This window comes from Mustela putorius, unplaced genomic scaffold (genome assembly GCF_011764305.1).
Source record: "Mustela putorius furo isolate JIRA1106 unplaced genomic scaffold, ASM1176430v1.1 tig00537248_pilon_pilon_pilon, whole genome shotgun sequence".
Taxonomy (NCBI): Eukaryota; Metazoa; Chordata; class Mammalia; order Carnivora; family Mustelidae; genus Mustela; species Mustela putorius.
Genome location: NW_025422387.1, coordinates 7,235,921 through 7,248,528, shown reverse-complemented (window position 1 = coordinate 7,248,528; position 12,608 = coordinate 7,235,921). Strand labels below are relative to the sequence as shown.

General features: G+C 39.8%; 1 protein-coding gene across 2 annotated transcripts in view; it reads left to right on the top strand.

The window, feature by feature from the left end:
- The window catches only part of NAA25 (N-alpha-acetyltransferase 25, NatB auxiliary subunit), a 73,916-nt gene extending 65,112 nt beyond the window's left edge, over window positions 1-8,804 (top strand). For both annotated transcript variants that reach the window (XM_004753267.3, XM_045073581.1), the window contains one exon: window positions 5,932-8,804. In XM_004753267.3, coding sequence (XP_004753324.2) covers window positions 5,932-6,054 — 123 coding nt within the window. In that variant the 3' untranslated portion in view covers window positions 6,055-8,804. The remainder of the gene's footprint in view (window positions 1-5,931) is intronic.
- Window positions 8,805-12,608: the final 3,804 nt, after the last annotated feature.

Below are 12,608 nucleotides of genomic sequence, written 5' to 3'. Positions count from 1 at the left end.
AATATTGCTTGGCACACCAGCGTTAAAAGATTATAAGCCCCTCTTTTGTAATGCTTCAACACATTAGAGCTACTAACAAGGGGCTTACTGTGGGAAGAGGCTCAGAGCCTTAAATAACATTTCCGAAGACTGGTTAAAGAAAGCAGATGAGTTCAGAGGTGAAACTAGAAGTTTGGTTTTAGATAGTTAAGCTGTCTTTCCTATATACACATTAGAATGAACATAGACTTCCGTGGTAAGTAGGACTAATTGATGGATTAATTCTTTAGTATTTTTGTTTTATTGATTTACTCTTTCTTTCTTTAAGCTTTACAATGTATTGGTTTTGTTTTGTTTTGTTTTGTTTTAATTTATTTATTTGAGATAAGGAGAGAGAGAGAGAGATTACAAATAGGCAGAGAAGCAGGCTCCCTGCTGAGCAGAGAGCCCGATTCGGGCCTCGATCCCGGGATCCTGAGATCATGACCGGAGTTGAAGGCAGAGGCTTTAACCCACTGAGCCACCCAGGCGCCCCTACAGTGTATTGTTTTATAAAGTAAAATAAGTATATGGTAAAAAAAAAAAAAGGTGGAATAAATAAAGACTATATAGTGAAATGTCTTCCTCTCATCCTAACACATTTCCTAGTTCCATTTCCAAGAAGGAACCTTTGTTGTTGGTAGTTTCTTGTACAATCTTCCTGAGTTGAATAACCCAGCTACAAGTATATGTCTCTTTCATTTCCCACAACCTTTTACTTTTAAACACAAATGATAGCATACTATACATTGGTGGTTCTTTTTTGTTTTTTTTTTTTACATTGGTGGTTCTTTTTTGACTGTCTAGATTATTACAGGTAAGTACTTATGTACCTTAGTCTTCTTAATGCTTCTATAGTGTTTCGCTCTTTCTTTACACACAAAATGTATGTTTAAGAGAATTAGGAAATAGAGAATAGCAGCTCTCATTTCTCAGCCCCAGATAAGTTCCAGTCTCATCATCCATAACTATTCCCACCTCTTCCCCTTCTGTATTCCTAGAACACATCTGTATCTGCCACTAGCCTTTATGCTTTTGGGCACTTGGGAAGCCAGTAAAGGCCTAGTAATTGAATCCTTGAGAAATAGGTACATCCTAGCTAGGATTCTGGCCTTCTACCTCCTACTTGCACACCATTCTGAAAGAAGGGATACTTGATCACCCATTTGGAACACTTATTTACATATGGAGAAATATGGTAATTAGTGGCAGATTTTGAGCCATTCAACTTTTTAGGATAAACCCAAACTTACTCTCTGGTCCAAACTCTTATCCCCTTTCCTGAATACTGTAGAACAATAAAAACTTAAAATTGTAGTATCTATTAAAAAAAAAAAAATCTTAGGGATGCCTAGGTGGCTGTCAATTAAGCATCTTCCTTTGGCTCAGGTCATGATCCCAGGGACCTAGGATTGAGCCCATGTTGGGCTTTCCACTCATCAGGGAGCCCGTTTCTCCCTCTGCCTGTCACTCCTTCTGCTTATGCTTGCTCGCTCTCTCTCCCTCTGACAAATAAAATCTTTTTTTTTTTTTTTTTTTTAAAGATTTTATTTATTTATTTGACAGACAGAGATCACAAGTAGGCACAGAGGCTGGCAGAGAGGAGGAAGCAGGCTCCCCGCAGAGCAGAGAGCCCGATGTGGGGCTCGATCCCAGGACCTGAGATCATGACCCGAGCCGAAGGCAGCAGCCTAACCCACTGAGCCACCCAGGCGCCCCTGACAAATAAAATCTTTTAAAAAAATCTTAAAAGATCACAAACTTGAATGAATGTCACATTGCTTCATGTTACTTGCTTCATTGGGCTTTGCTGGGTATTTGGGTTGTTAATTTTTAGATAGATATAAATATATTGAGGCTGCTGTTCTGGGTAAATGCTCATTAAATACAGTGATCAAAAGAACTGGCTGTAGGGGGGCCTGGGTGGCTCAGTTGGTTAAGCGGCTGCCTTTAGCTCAGGTCATGATCCCAGGGTCCTGGGATTGAGCCCCGCATCAGGCTCCCTGCTTAGTGGGAAGTCTGCTTCTCCCTCTCCCACTCTACTGCTTGTGTTCCCTGTCTTGCTGTGTCTCTATGTCAAATAAATAAATAAAAATTTATTAAAAAAAAAAAAAAAGGACCAGCCTGTAACTGGAAAATAGTATGGCATTTCCTCAGAAAGTTGAAACTAAAGCTACCCTAACCCCCAGCAATTGCACTGCTGGGTATTTACGCAAAGGATACAAACACAGTGATCACCTGCACCCCGGTGTTTATATCAGTAATGTCTACAAGAGCCAAACTATGGAAAGAGCCCAGATGTCTATCAAGAGATGAATGGATAAGAAAGAGGCGGTATAGCTATATAATGGAATACTACTCAGCCATCAAAAATCGAAATCTTGCCATTTGCAACTATGTCGATGGAACTAGAGGTATTAATGCTAAATGAAATAAGTCAGTCAGAGAAAGGCGATTATATAATCTCACTCATATATGGAATTTAAGAAACAAAACAGGACCATAGGGGTAGTGAGGGAAAAATAAAACAAGACAAAATCAGAGGGAGACAATCAATCCATAGGAGGCTCTTAATCATAGGAAATAAACTAAGGGTTGCTGGAGGGGAGGTGGGTGGGAGGGTAGGGTAAGTGGTAGACATTAAGGGAGGGGCCGTGATGCAGTGAGCATTGGGTGTTATATAAGACATGATCACTGAACTCTACCTCTGAAACTAATAATACACTATATGTTAATTTGAAAGAAAGACCCGGCTGTAAGATGCATACAAATTAATTTGGAGATATGATAGAGGCACAAAAACTGAGCAAGTCAGAAAGAGTCTTACCAGAGAGGCGGCATTTAAGGATTAAGTTTTCAGTAGGTAAACCAGAATGGATAAAAGGAGTCCAGAGCAGAAAGAGGCAGACAAAAGCTGGAGACAGAAAGGTGAATTGTGTGGGGACATCGTAAGTCAGTTGGCAGAGCTGGAGCACATGGTATGTGGGAAGGACTGTCCAGTTCAAAGATGACAGGCACAGTAGCCTGCTGTTGCTGGTTGTATGGTGGTTGTTAAAGGATCTGTGCCTTCTGATGTGAGGAATGGGATTTCTCATTTTGAGTATTTGTTCTGAAGGTTATCTTTAACCTTGGGGTACTGTGGATTTTTCAAGACTTAACTCTGTCCTCATTTTTTTTTTTTTTTTTAAGGTTTTATTTATTTGGGCACCTGGGTGGCTCTGTCAGATGAGCATCTGCCTTTGGCTTAGGTCATGATCTCAGGGACCAAGGATCGAGCCTTGCATTGGGCTCCCTGCTCAGTGGGGAGTCTGCTTCTCCCTCTGCCTATGCCTGCTGTTTCCCCTGCTTGTGCTCGCTTGCTCTATCAAATAAATAAAATCTTTTAAAAACAAGATTTTATTTATTTGAGAGAGAGAGCATGAGCAAAGGGTAGGAAGAGAGGGAGAGGCAGACTCCCCACTGAGCAGGAAGCCCGACTTGGGGCTCAGTCCCAGGACCCTAGATCATGACCTGAGCTGAAGGCAGACACTTAACTGACTGAGCCACCCGGGTGTGCCTCTTTTTTTTTTTTTTTAAAGATCTATTTATTTGAGACAGAGTAAGCATGTGTGCGAGTTGCGGGGAGGGGCAGAGGGAGAGAATCTCAAGCAGACTCTTCGCAGAGTCTAACACAGGGCTCCATCTCACAATCCTGAGATCATGACTTGAGCTGAAACCAAGAGTCAGATGCTTAACTGACTCACCCACCCTGGTATCTCATCCTCATCTTTGACCTGGGAAGTCACTTAACCTTTCTAGGCCTCAGTTTCTTTATCTGTATCTGTATTAAACTCTTTTATAGGATTATAGTGAGGCTTACATAAAACAGTTATGGAGGGGTATAGGAGGATGGGGTAGTTAATTGCTTATTTTTTATTGAAGTCGTAATACCTGTAATATACTGAGCAGCACCAACTACCAAATGTAGGTTCCATATAGTGCTGGCTGCTTTGTCTTTCGGATGAAAAATATTTTTTTCTTCAATTTTCACTAGGTTTGCTTCTTTTTTCTTTCCTTCCTTCCTTTCTAAACTTGAAATACTATGCATAAGGCCTCTGAACTACCACCTCCAGTCATAGTCCATTTTCCTCTTATCTGGATGTATCCACTGAAACTGGTTGTGTGCCAAGAATTTTTTTTTTAAGATTTTACTTATTTATTTAATATTTTACTTACTTACGAGAGAGAGAGAGAGAGAATGAGAGCGAGAACATGGTGGAGCGGGTCAGAGGGAGAAACAGACTCCCTGCAAAGCAGGGATCCCAATGCAGGACTTGATCGTGGGACTCCAGGATCATGACCTGAGCTGAAGTCAGTTGCTTAACCGACTGAGCCATCCAGGTGCCCCAAGCCAAGACCTTTTATGTTAATTTAAAATGTACTGTAATAGCTGTTACGTTTTTGAAAGTAAATGATACACTCTGTTTTACACTGAAACTTAGCTTGCTTTTCTGCTTAACCTTATATTCATGAGATTTGTTCAGGCTAATGCTGTTCTTTTAAACAGCTGTATAGTATTCGGCATATGAATGGATCATAGCCATTGGGTATTGTAGGTTGTTTATATACACTTACTTTTACTGCAATCCTGTATGAAGTGTATTTTACATACCTTCTCTACTAATGCACATGTGTACTTCCAAGGTAGATGAGGTCTCAAGATAATATTGTTTGGCCATAAGGTGTGCTTCCCTGGTTTCTTCAGGGCTTCGCAATACTGCTAACTTCATGTAACTCTAACCAGTTCTCAGCCAACTTCCTTTCGATGTTTGAACACTCCATCCCTTTATTTTTTTTGTAGTCTCTATTACAAGTCAAGTATGTAGCACATATTTGAGGAAGTCTAGGAAAGCTTTGTTATTTTTTAGCTGTTTGGTCCTGGAACACATGGTCTTTGTCAGTATGGAGAGACACTTCTCAATATTGTAACCAGAGAAGTTGGCAAAGGTAAAAGGTAAATTTGATGCCTTTAAGAAGTGGCTCTGATAATGTCCAAATTAATAATTTCTACTTTTGTTTTATGATGAAATAATCAGAAATCTTAATTTTTCTATTTTGTATAGCTCATAACAAAATGGTAGTGATTTTATATCCAGACTTCTTTGTAATAATTTTCTACCCATTTTTTTTTTTAAAGATTTTATCTATTTATTTGGCAGAGAGAGCGCAGGAGAGCAGTAACACAAGCAGGGGGAGTGGGAGAGGGAGAGGCAGGCTTCCTGCAGACTTCCTGCAGAACAGGGAGTCTGATGAGGGGCTGGATCCCAGGATCCTGGGATCATGACCTGAGCAGAAAGCAGACGCTTAACGACTGAGCCACCCAGGCGCCCCTCTACCTTTTTTTCTGGATGAACATTAATGATCAGAAATCTCAGTTTTTTGATTTTGTATAACTTAAAACAGAGTACTGGTGAAAGAATTGAAATAATGACACTAAAGCAATAGGGTGTCAATGAAAATCACATGGAAAAATACCCATCTCTGATGAGCTTTAAGACTTATTTGCATTTTGGGGCGCCTGGGTGGCTCAGTGGGTTAAGCCGCTGCCTTCGGCTCAGGTCATGATCTCAGGGTCCTGGGATCGAGTCCCATATCGGGCTCTCTGCTCAGCAGGAAGCCTGCTTCCTCCTCTCTCTCTCTGTCTGCCTCTCTGCCTACTTGTGATCTCTCTCTATCAAATAAAATAAATAAAATCTTTAAAAAAAAAAAAAAGACTTATTTGCATTTTATGAAATTGAAAATGATCCATTGTATTCTGATGGAGCTTGCTGTGAGACCAAAGGTAATGGTAGTTTTTATTTCCGTGAGAGGAACTATAATCTATCTAAGGGAATGCTTTCAGACCAAGACCGCTAATTCTTATCTTCTTTGTAGGAAGAGAGAAAATTTTCAAAGACTGTGCAAGGGAAGGTGCAGAGCAGTTATCTACACTCACTTCTGGAAATCGGAGAGCTGCTGAAAAAAAGACTGGAGACCACAAAGAAACTAAAAATTTAAGGAAGTGGGAACCACAGGCACCAGTGACTTTACACCAGAAAATGATATCATCTTCCCAGGCAAAAGCTCCATCTGGTTGACCATCATTTTAATCCAGAACTTCCTCATAAAATGCATGAAGGACTTTGATTGTGAATTAATTTTCTAGGTATTAAATGTATACAATTGATTAAATTATTGTATATAAATGAGAAGCAGGACCCTCATCTGGGTTTGACCACTTTTTATACATGTTCATATGCATATGGCAGCCACAAGAGAACCCCACTTTTCTTCTTTCCTCCCATCACCAGAAACATCTGGTGGGTGGGTGGGGGTCCTATAAAAGCAGCAATAGAAGTTAAGCATAAAGCATTGACCTCAGAGCAGCTCAATGGCCCTACCATTATCATAGTGGGTGTTTGGTCTGTCCTTGAGCCTTAGGAAGCAGAAAGCAGAAGTAGGGGGACCATAACTGGGAGCAGGCCCTCTTTCCACATTAGTTCAGTTTTGAGGCTTCCTCAGCTGCTTGGCTCCCACAGAACCCAAAGCAGATACCCAAAGGGCCTCAGATGAAATTTGGCATAAGCACCTGTCACTGAAGAGCGCCACTTAGATGACCATAGGCACTCAGTGTTTGGCTTAATAGTCCAATAGCCAAGAAATCCCCATCCTAGCTCCTGTGAGAGTTAAATCACAGATAGGCTTGTGTTAACTTACACCATATGGAAGGGAAAGCAGTGCAGACCACTTATGAGCCTGCTAAGGACTAGCTTGCTGTCTTTCATCCATCTTTGGGAAAGATGGGAATCACTGTTTTAAAGAGACGTGTACATAATTTATGCAGGCAAGTCTGATACCAATGTCATTGGTTTTGTGAGATATATATATATGTATATGCTTTTACATATATATTTTTCAAGCACACAAACACGTGTGTGTGTGTGTGCTTGAAAATAAAGATTTAATACTTTAGTGTTTTTTAAGTGGGGGGGTTTGGGGAGGAAGGAAGGAATGTATATTATGGACTTAACTTAGGTTTTAAGTTTTAGGCTGGCAAAGAAATGTTATCCATTGGGTTTGATGTTTGGTCTGCTTTCTTCAAACTTGAGAATTACACCAGGATGGTGTTTACATTATTTACCTGGAGCTCTCCCTAAGACTATAGCTTTCAGAGGTTCATCTGACAGAAAAGATAACATTGCTCTTGAAAATGTTATACAGTTTATACAATTGCTTTGATACCTTTTTGTGTTTGAATCTGTGCTTCTGTTTTTTTGGTTTTTGTTACTCAAACACCATTAAAGTTAGTAATTCTGTAAGAGCAAAGATACGACTTTGATGAGAAAATTCAAGTATCTGATGGAGGGTTGATTGGTCTTAAAGACCTTACAGTTCCCTTTTCTACTCACTTCTCCAGTGAAATGTGATACTTTTTTCTTTTAAAAGGAAACAAGAGAGCTTGGATAATCTCTGTATGCAAAACAATTGCATTTTGTCCCTTTATCGTGACTTTCTTAGATTCAGTTTGATAGGGTGATGAGTAACGGCTTGAACTTCCAAGGAAAATTTTAAGAAAATTACTACATTATCTGTTCAAAGTAAGACTTGCTGGAAATCCTAGTCCATCAAGTAATTCCAAGAAGTTATTTTTTACTGTAAGTTGGTATCCATAGCCATCATACCCCGTCCGAAAAGGAAGAACTGCCTTGAACAAGATGAATTGAAAATTCTGATTGATTCCAAATCTAATGACAACATAATTTCATAAAACTATTGCCTATTTAGATGGAACTTGGTGTGTGTATGAGGGTGGGGGTATGTGTGTATGGCATGTGTTCTTGAAATGATGTTTCTTTGAACATCCAAAAATATTGTACATAGAAATAGAAATGCTCTATGAAACAAGTCTTCAGCTGACCATGGTCAATCTAGCATATGTGTGCTCAGTGAGCTGGCTTTGGTCCTCAGGGACAGTGCTTGACTCCAGTGGTCTACCTAACTTGTCTTTTGCCTAGGGACACCCAGGACCTCTCCTGGTTTTAGTGACAAATAATGTTAGGACGAGGTTATGCTTCCTTTGTTACTTGCTGACTTTCCTACTAAATGTAGCATTTCAATTAGATCCAACCTCTTACATTTTGGGATAATTGTAAAAAGAATGAAATTATGCAGAGATGCCCAATATCTTTTATTGATCTGTTCTTTTGGAAACTGTTATGCACTATAAATTGTGTACAGTTTAAATATATATATATATATTTACATATATATGTGTATATATATATATATTTACATGAGTAAAAAGCACCCTCCAGCAATTGTATGTCATTGGTATTTGAAGAGAATTCCCAAATAACCCATTGCTGCTGCTGCTGTTTTTGGTTTGTGTGGGTTTTTTTTGTTGTTGTTGTTATGTTTGTTTTTGTGTGGTAAATTGATATTTAAAAAAAAAAAAAAAGAAAGAAAAACACGACTACTGTTTACAGACTGAAAAATTACTGCTTTTTATACTACTGAGATCCTAAGTTAAGATTCTCCAAAGCAAACATTTGGTTTAAATCATTTATCTGATGTGGATAAAGCATATAGAAATTTTTAGTGTTCTTCACATAATGGAAAATGTACAAATGCCTAGCTGTATTGCCCATCAATTTTGTATATTTTCATAATTTTAATTGTTCAAAATTGCATTATATTTTGCAATCACTATGTTCAACCTGGATTTGTCTTTCATTTAAACTTTTAATATAAAAAGGGGTTTCAATGTATCTATGGCCTTGTTATTGAAACTCTTCCTACTCATTTGATATCATTTATAATATGGGAAGTATATATTCTTCCTTCAGAACTTAGTGAAACATACGTAGCCAATTAAATTAAGATGGGTTTATTTATTTATTTATTTAGATTTTTTAAATTTATTTGACAGAGAGATCACAAGCAGGCAGAGAGGCAGGCAGAGGGGGGGGGGAAAGCAGGCTCCCCGCTGAGCAGAGAGCCGATGTGGGGCTCCATCTTGGGACCCTGAGATCATGACCTGAGCTGAAGGCAGAGGCTTAATCTGAGCCAACCAGGTGCCCCTAGATGGGTTGATTTACATAAACTCTTCCATTTTAAGTTGGGATTTCTGCCTGGGTCATTTCTGTTTGGATTCATAGAAGCCACACCTTTTAAGTGAGGTAATTCATCTTAATTTTTGAGTGTTACATTCCTTGGCAAAATGGTAGTATTTATGAATTTAAAAGTTTTATCCCAAGGCCACTAGTCTTTTTTTTTCCCTTTTAAAAAAATTTTTATTTTTTAATAAACATATAATGTATTATTAGCCCCAGGGACTAGTCTTTCTAAAAGTAGTACCTCAAAAAAAAAATAGTGCCTCACATGCTAGCATTCATGAATTCAACATACATGCATCGGATGCTTCTTTACACTTTAGACTCTGCGGTAAATAAGAGCACACATCCTAGTTAGTGGCCCAGGTGGGGGAAGAGAGAACAACAATAAACATTAGTTTGTAAGTCCGTTTTAGGGTGCACGATAACCGGGGTCCACAAGCAGTGTCATCTGACCTGATTGTCAGCAACCAAGAAAGGAACCCAAGTGCAGAGGCCTCATGTTAGGAACTACTGGGCATGTTCCAGTGACTGACAAAAAAGGGCTCAAGTGTCTGGGCTTAAAGGAGTGGAAAGGGGGAAGTAAATGGTTGCGTGTGTGTGTGTGTGTGTGTGTGTGTGTGTGTGAGAGAGAGAGAGAGAGAGAGAGACAGAGCGCGCACAATCAGGACTTTATAGACGGGGAAGGAGGAGCTTTCTAAATGTAGTGGGAAGTTGCTGGAGGATTTCAGGCAGACTGATGATATGATTAACCCGAGTACTCAGGCCCACAGGCTGAGCTCACACACTGACAGTACCGTGGAAGGAAGGAGCTCCTAGTTTCCTTTCTGTCCTAAAGTATTAAATGCCTTTGCGTGGGCCCTGAGAAGTCGGTTTCTGCCTGGGACTCCATCCTATCAGGTTTCTGCCTGGGACTCCATCCCATCATTCTTTTTCCATTAACAAAAGATGAGTACTTGGATATACCTCAATATACCTCACCACCTTTTTTTTTTTTAAAGATTTATTACAGTGTGTGCATGTGTGCATGTGCACAGGGGAGAAACAGGGAGGGAGAGAGAATCCCAAGTTGGCTTCCTTCCGAGCGTGAGCCTGATGTGGGGCTGGATCTCGACCCCGAGATCACAACCTGCGCCAAAACCAAGAGTCAGCAGCTCAAATGCCATTTTTAATCTTCCTCAAAATCTTCAGGTTTATACTCTGTTCCATTTTTGGATGCTGTCACTGCCTTGATGCAGATATGTATTTCATATTAACAAGTAGAAGGTAAGCAACCATGAGCCAAATGCTTATAAAAATTACTTATGGGGTACCTATATACCAGTTTATACATGGAAGCACAGCACTCTCTTGCAACCTCCAGCTTCCACGTATCCCAGTAAAAGTGGGTCCCTGACAAGGTACTATTTCATATATGAGAAAAGGAGTTACTGAAGGTAAGGCTATCACCTAAGACTACCTAGCAAGGGAAGGGATTAGGGAAGATTCAAACTCTAAAGCATTGATGAAGCAAGTTGAAATCTAGACCACCCCCAACACACCATCTCATATTCTTAGTAGTCTTGATGGCTATATTCATATTTCCAGACTCTGCCTTATTGACAATCAATCTTTCCTGAATTAATTCTGATGCAACTTTTTTTGGTGGCACCAATTGCCAAGGATTATTTTAGGTAACTTATAAGTTCCTCAGAATGAGGTTCTTCATCTTGGATCCAGGGTCTTATTTGCTTCAGGTTATCTACAGATTCACTAGAAATTGTATTTGATTCTGGGAAGCCAGTCCATAGCCTTCCTCATAGTCTGGTTAGCAGCACCTGAGCCACAATATTATTTAATTAGAGGAAGAAGAGGGAAGGAATCTATTTGACCTAAGTGTCAGGAAAGATTTAATTTTATGTGGCTTATGCAAATCACTTCAGACTCTACAGTTTAGAGGGCCCATCTTTAATGAAAAATATTTGCTTTAGAGAGCCTCTGATAGGATACTCTAGCCCTGCCCAATGGCTCTTCAAGACCCTAGGCTTATAAATAATACTCAGCCTGGACTCATCCAATTAAGTACCCATTGATGTGCTCCCACCATTTCTTTCCCAGCTGACAGGATCACATTCAGGGACTGTAGATGCATGTGGTTTGAAGAGTTCTTTCCCTACTTGCCATTTGTCTTACTGTATTTCCCATTACGACAGTGAATGCTTAGTTCTTTGGAAGTGAATCTGTTTTATACAGATGAGAAAAAACTAGAACAGCTAAAGCAAGTGTATCAGTGAGAAGCATCCAGAAAGATCTTCCAAAATTTTCATAATGCGTAGGGGAAATAAATATATACAGTTACATCCTTTTCTTAAATGTTGAGAGTAATTATGCTGGTCACCGGCAGGAGTTTAGGTCTGAACATCTTTTTTTTTTTTTAAAGATTTTATTTATCCATTGATGGGGGGAGAGGCAGAGAGAGAGAGAGAATCTCAAAGTAGACTCCACCCTGAGCATGGAACCCAACACGGGGCTCCATCCCATGACCCTGAGATCATGACCTGAGCTGAAATCCAGAGTCAGGCGCTCAACCCACTGACCTACCCAGGTACCCCTGAACCTTTTACTTAGTTGAACTGTGAGCCCAAGCTACCACAATTGTTTTTGTTTTCAGTGAATTTACCAATCCGGCTGAAATGGAGGAACACAAGTTAAGGTTTGACTTGCTAACTCTGTTCAACTAAAGTTTCTTTTTGTGACTGTAATAATAATTATTTCAGAAGCTGCACTTTGGTATTTCCAAGTTGTTAAATACGAAAAGTGAAAGTTATCAAGAACCTTACCATTACAGGTAGTTGCCCATCGCTCCTGAAAACAGATTCAAGTTAGTACAATGGTCTCCCACTCTGCTTCTTTAATATTGGTAGTTACTGACAGTGAAAAAGTAGCTTAGATGGAAAACAATCCCTTTTTAAAAAACCTTTCAAATCAGACCAAATTGTATCATTTAGCTACCTAAAATCCAACTTAAAAAAAACAAAACATCTGATTTTATCAATAAAACTAAGAATTTGCTCTATGTATTTTTCTTTTTTTTAAAGATTTTATTTATTTGACAGAGAGATAGCACAAGTAAGCAGAGCAGCAGGCAGAGGGAGGGAGAGAAGCAGGCTCTCTGCTGAGCAGGGAGCCCAATGAGGGGCTCCATCCCAGGACCCTGGAATCGTAACCTGAGCCGAAGGCAGCCACTTAACCAACTGAGCCACCCAGGTACCCCTACTCTATGTTTTTTTATGGAGTATGGAAAATGATTACATTGAGCTCCCTTAATGTTGCCATTCCACAGGTGCCTGGGTGGTTCAATCACGTAGGTGTCTGCCTTGGCTCAGGTTGTGATCCTGGGGTCCTGGGATTGAGCTCCACTTTGGGCTCCCTGCTCAGTGGGTAGCCTGCTTCTCCCTCTCTGCCTGTTGCTCCCCATTT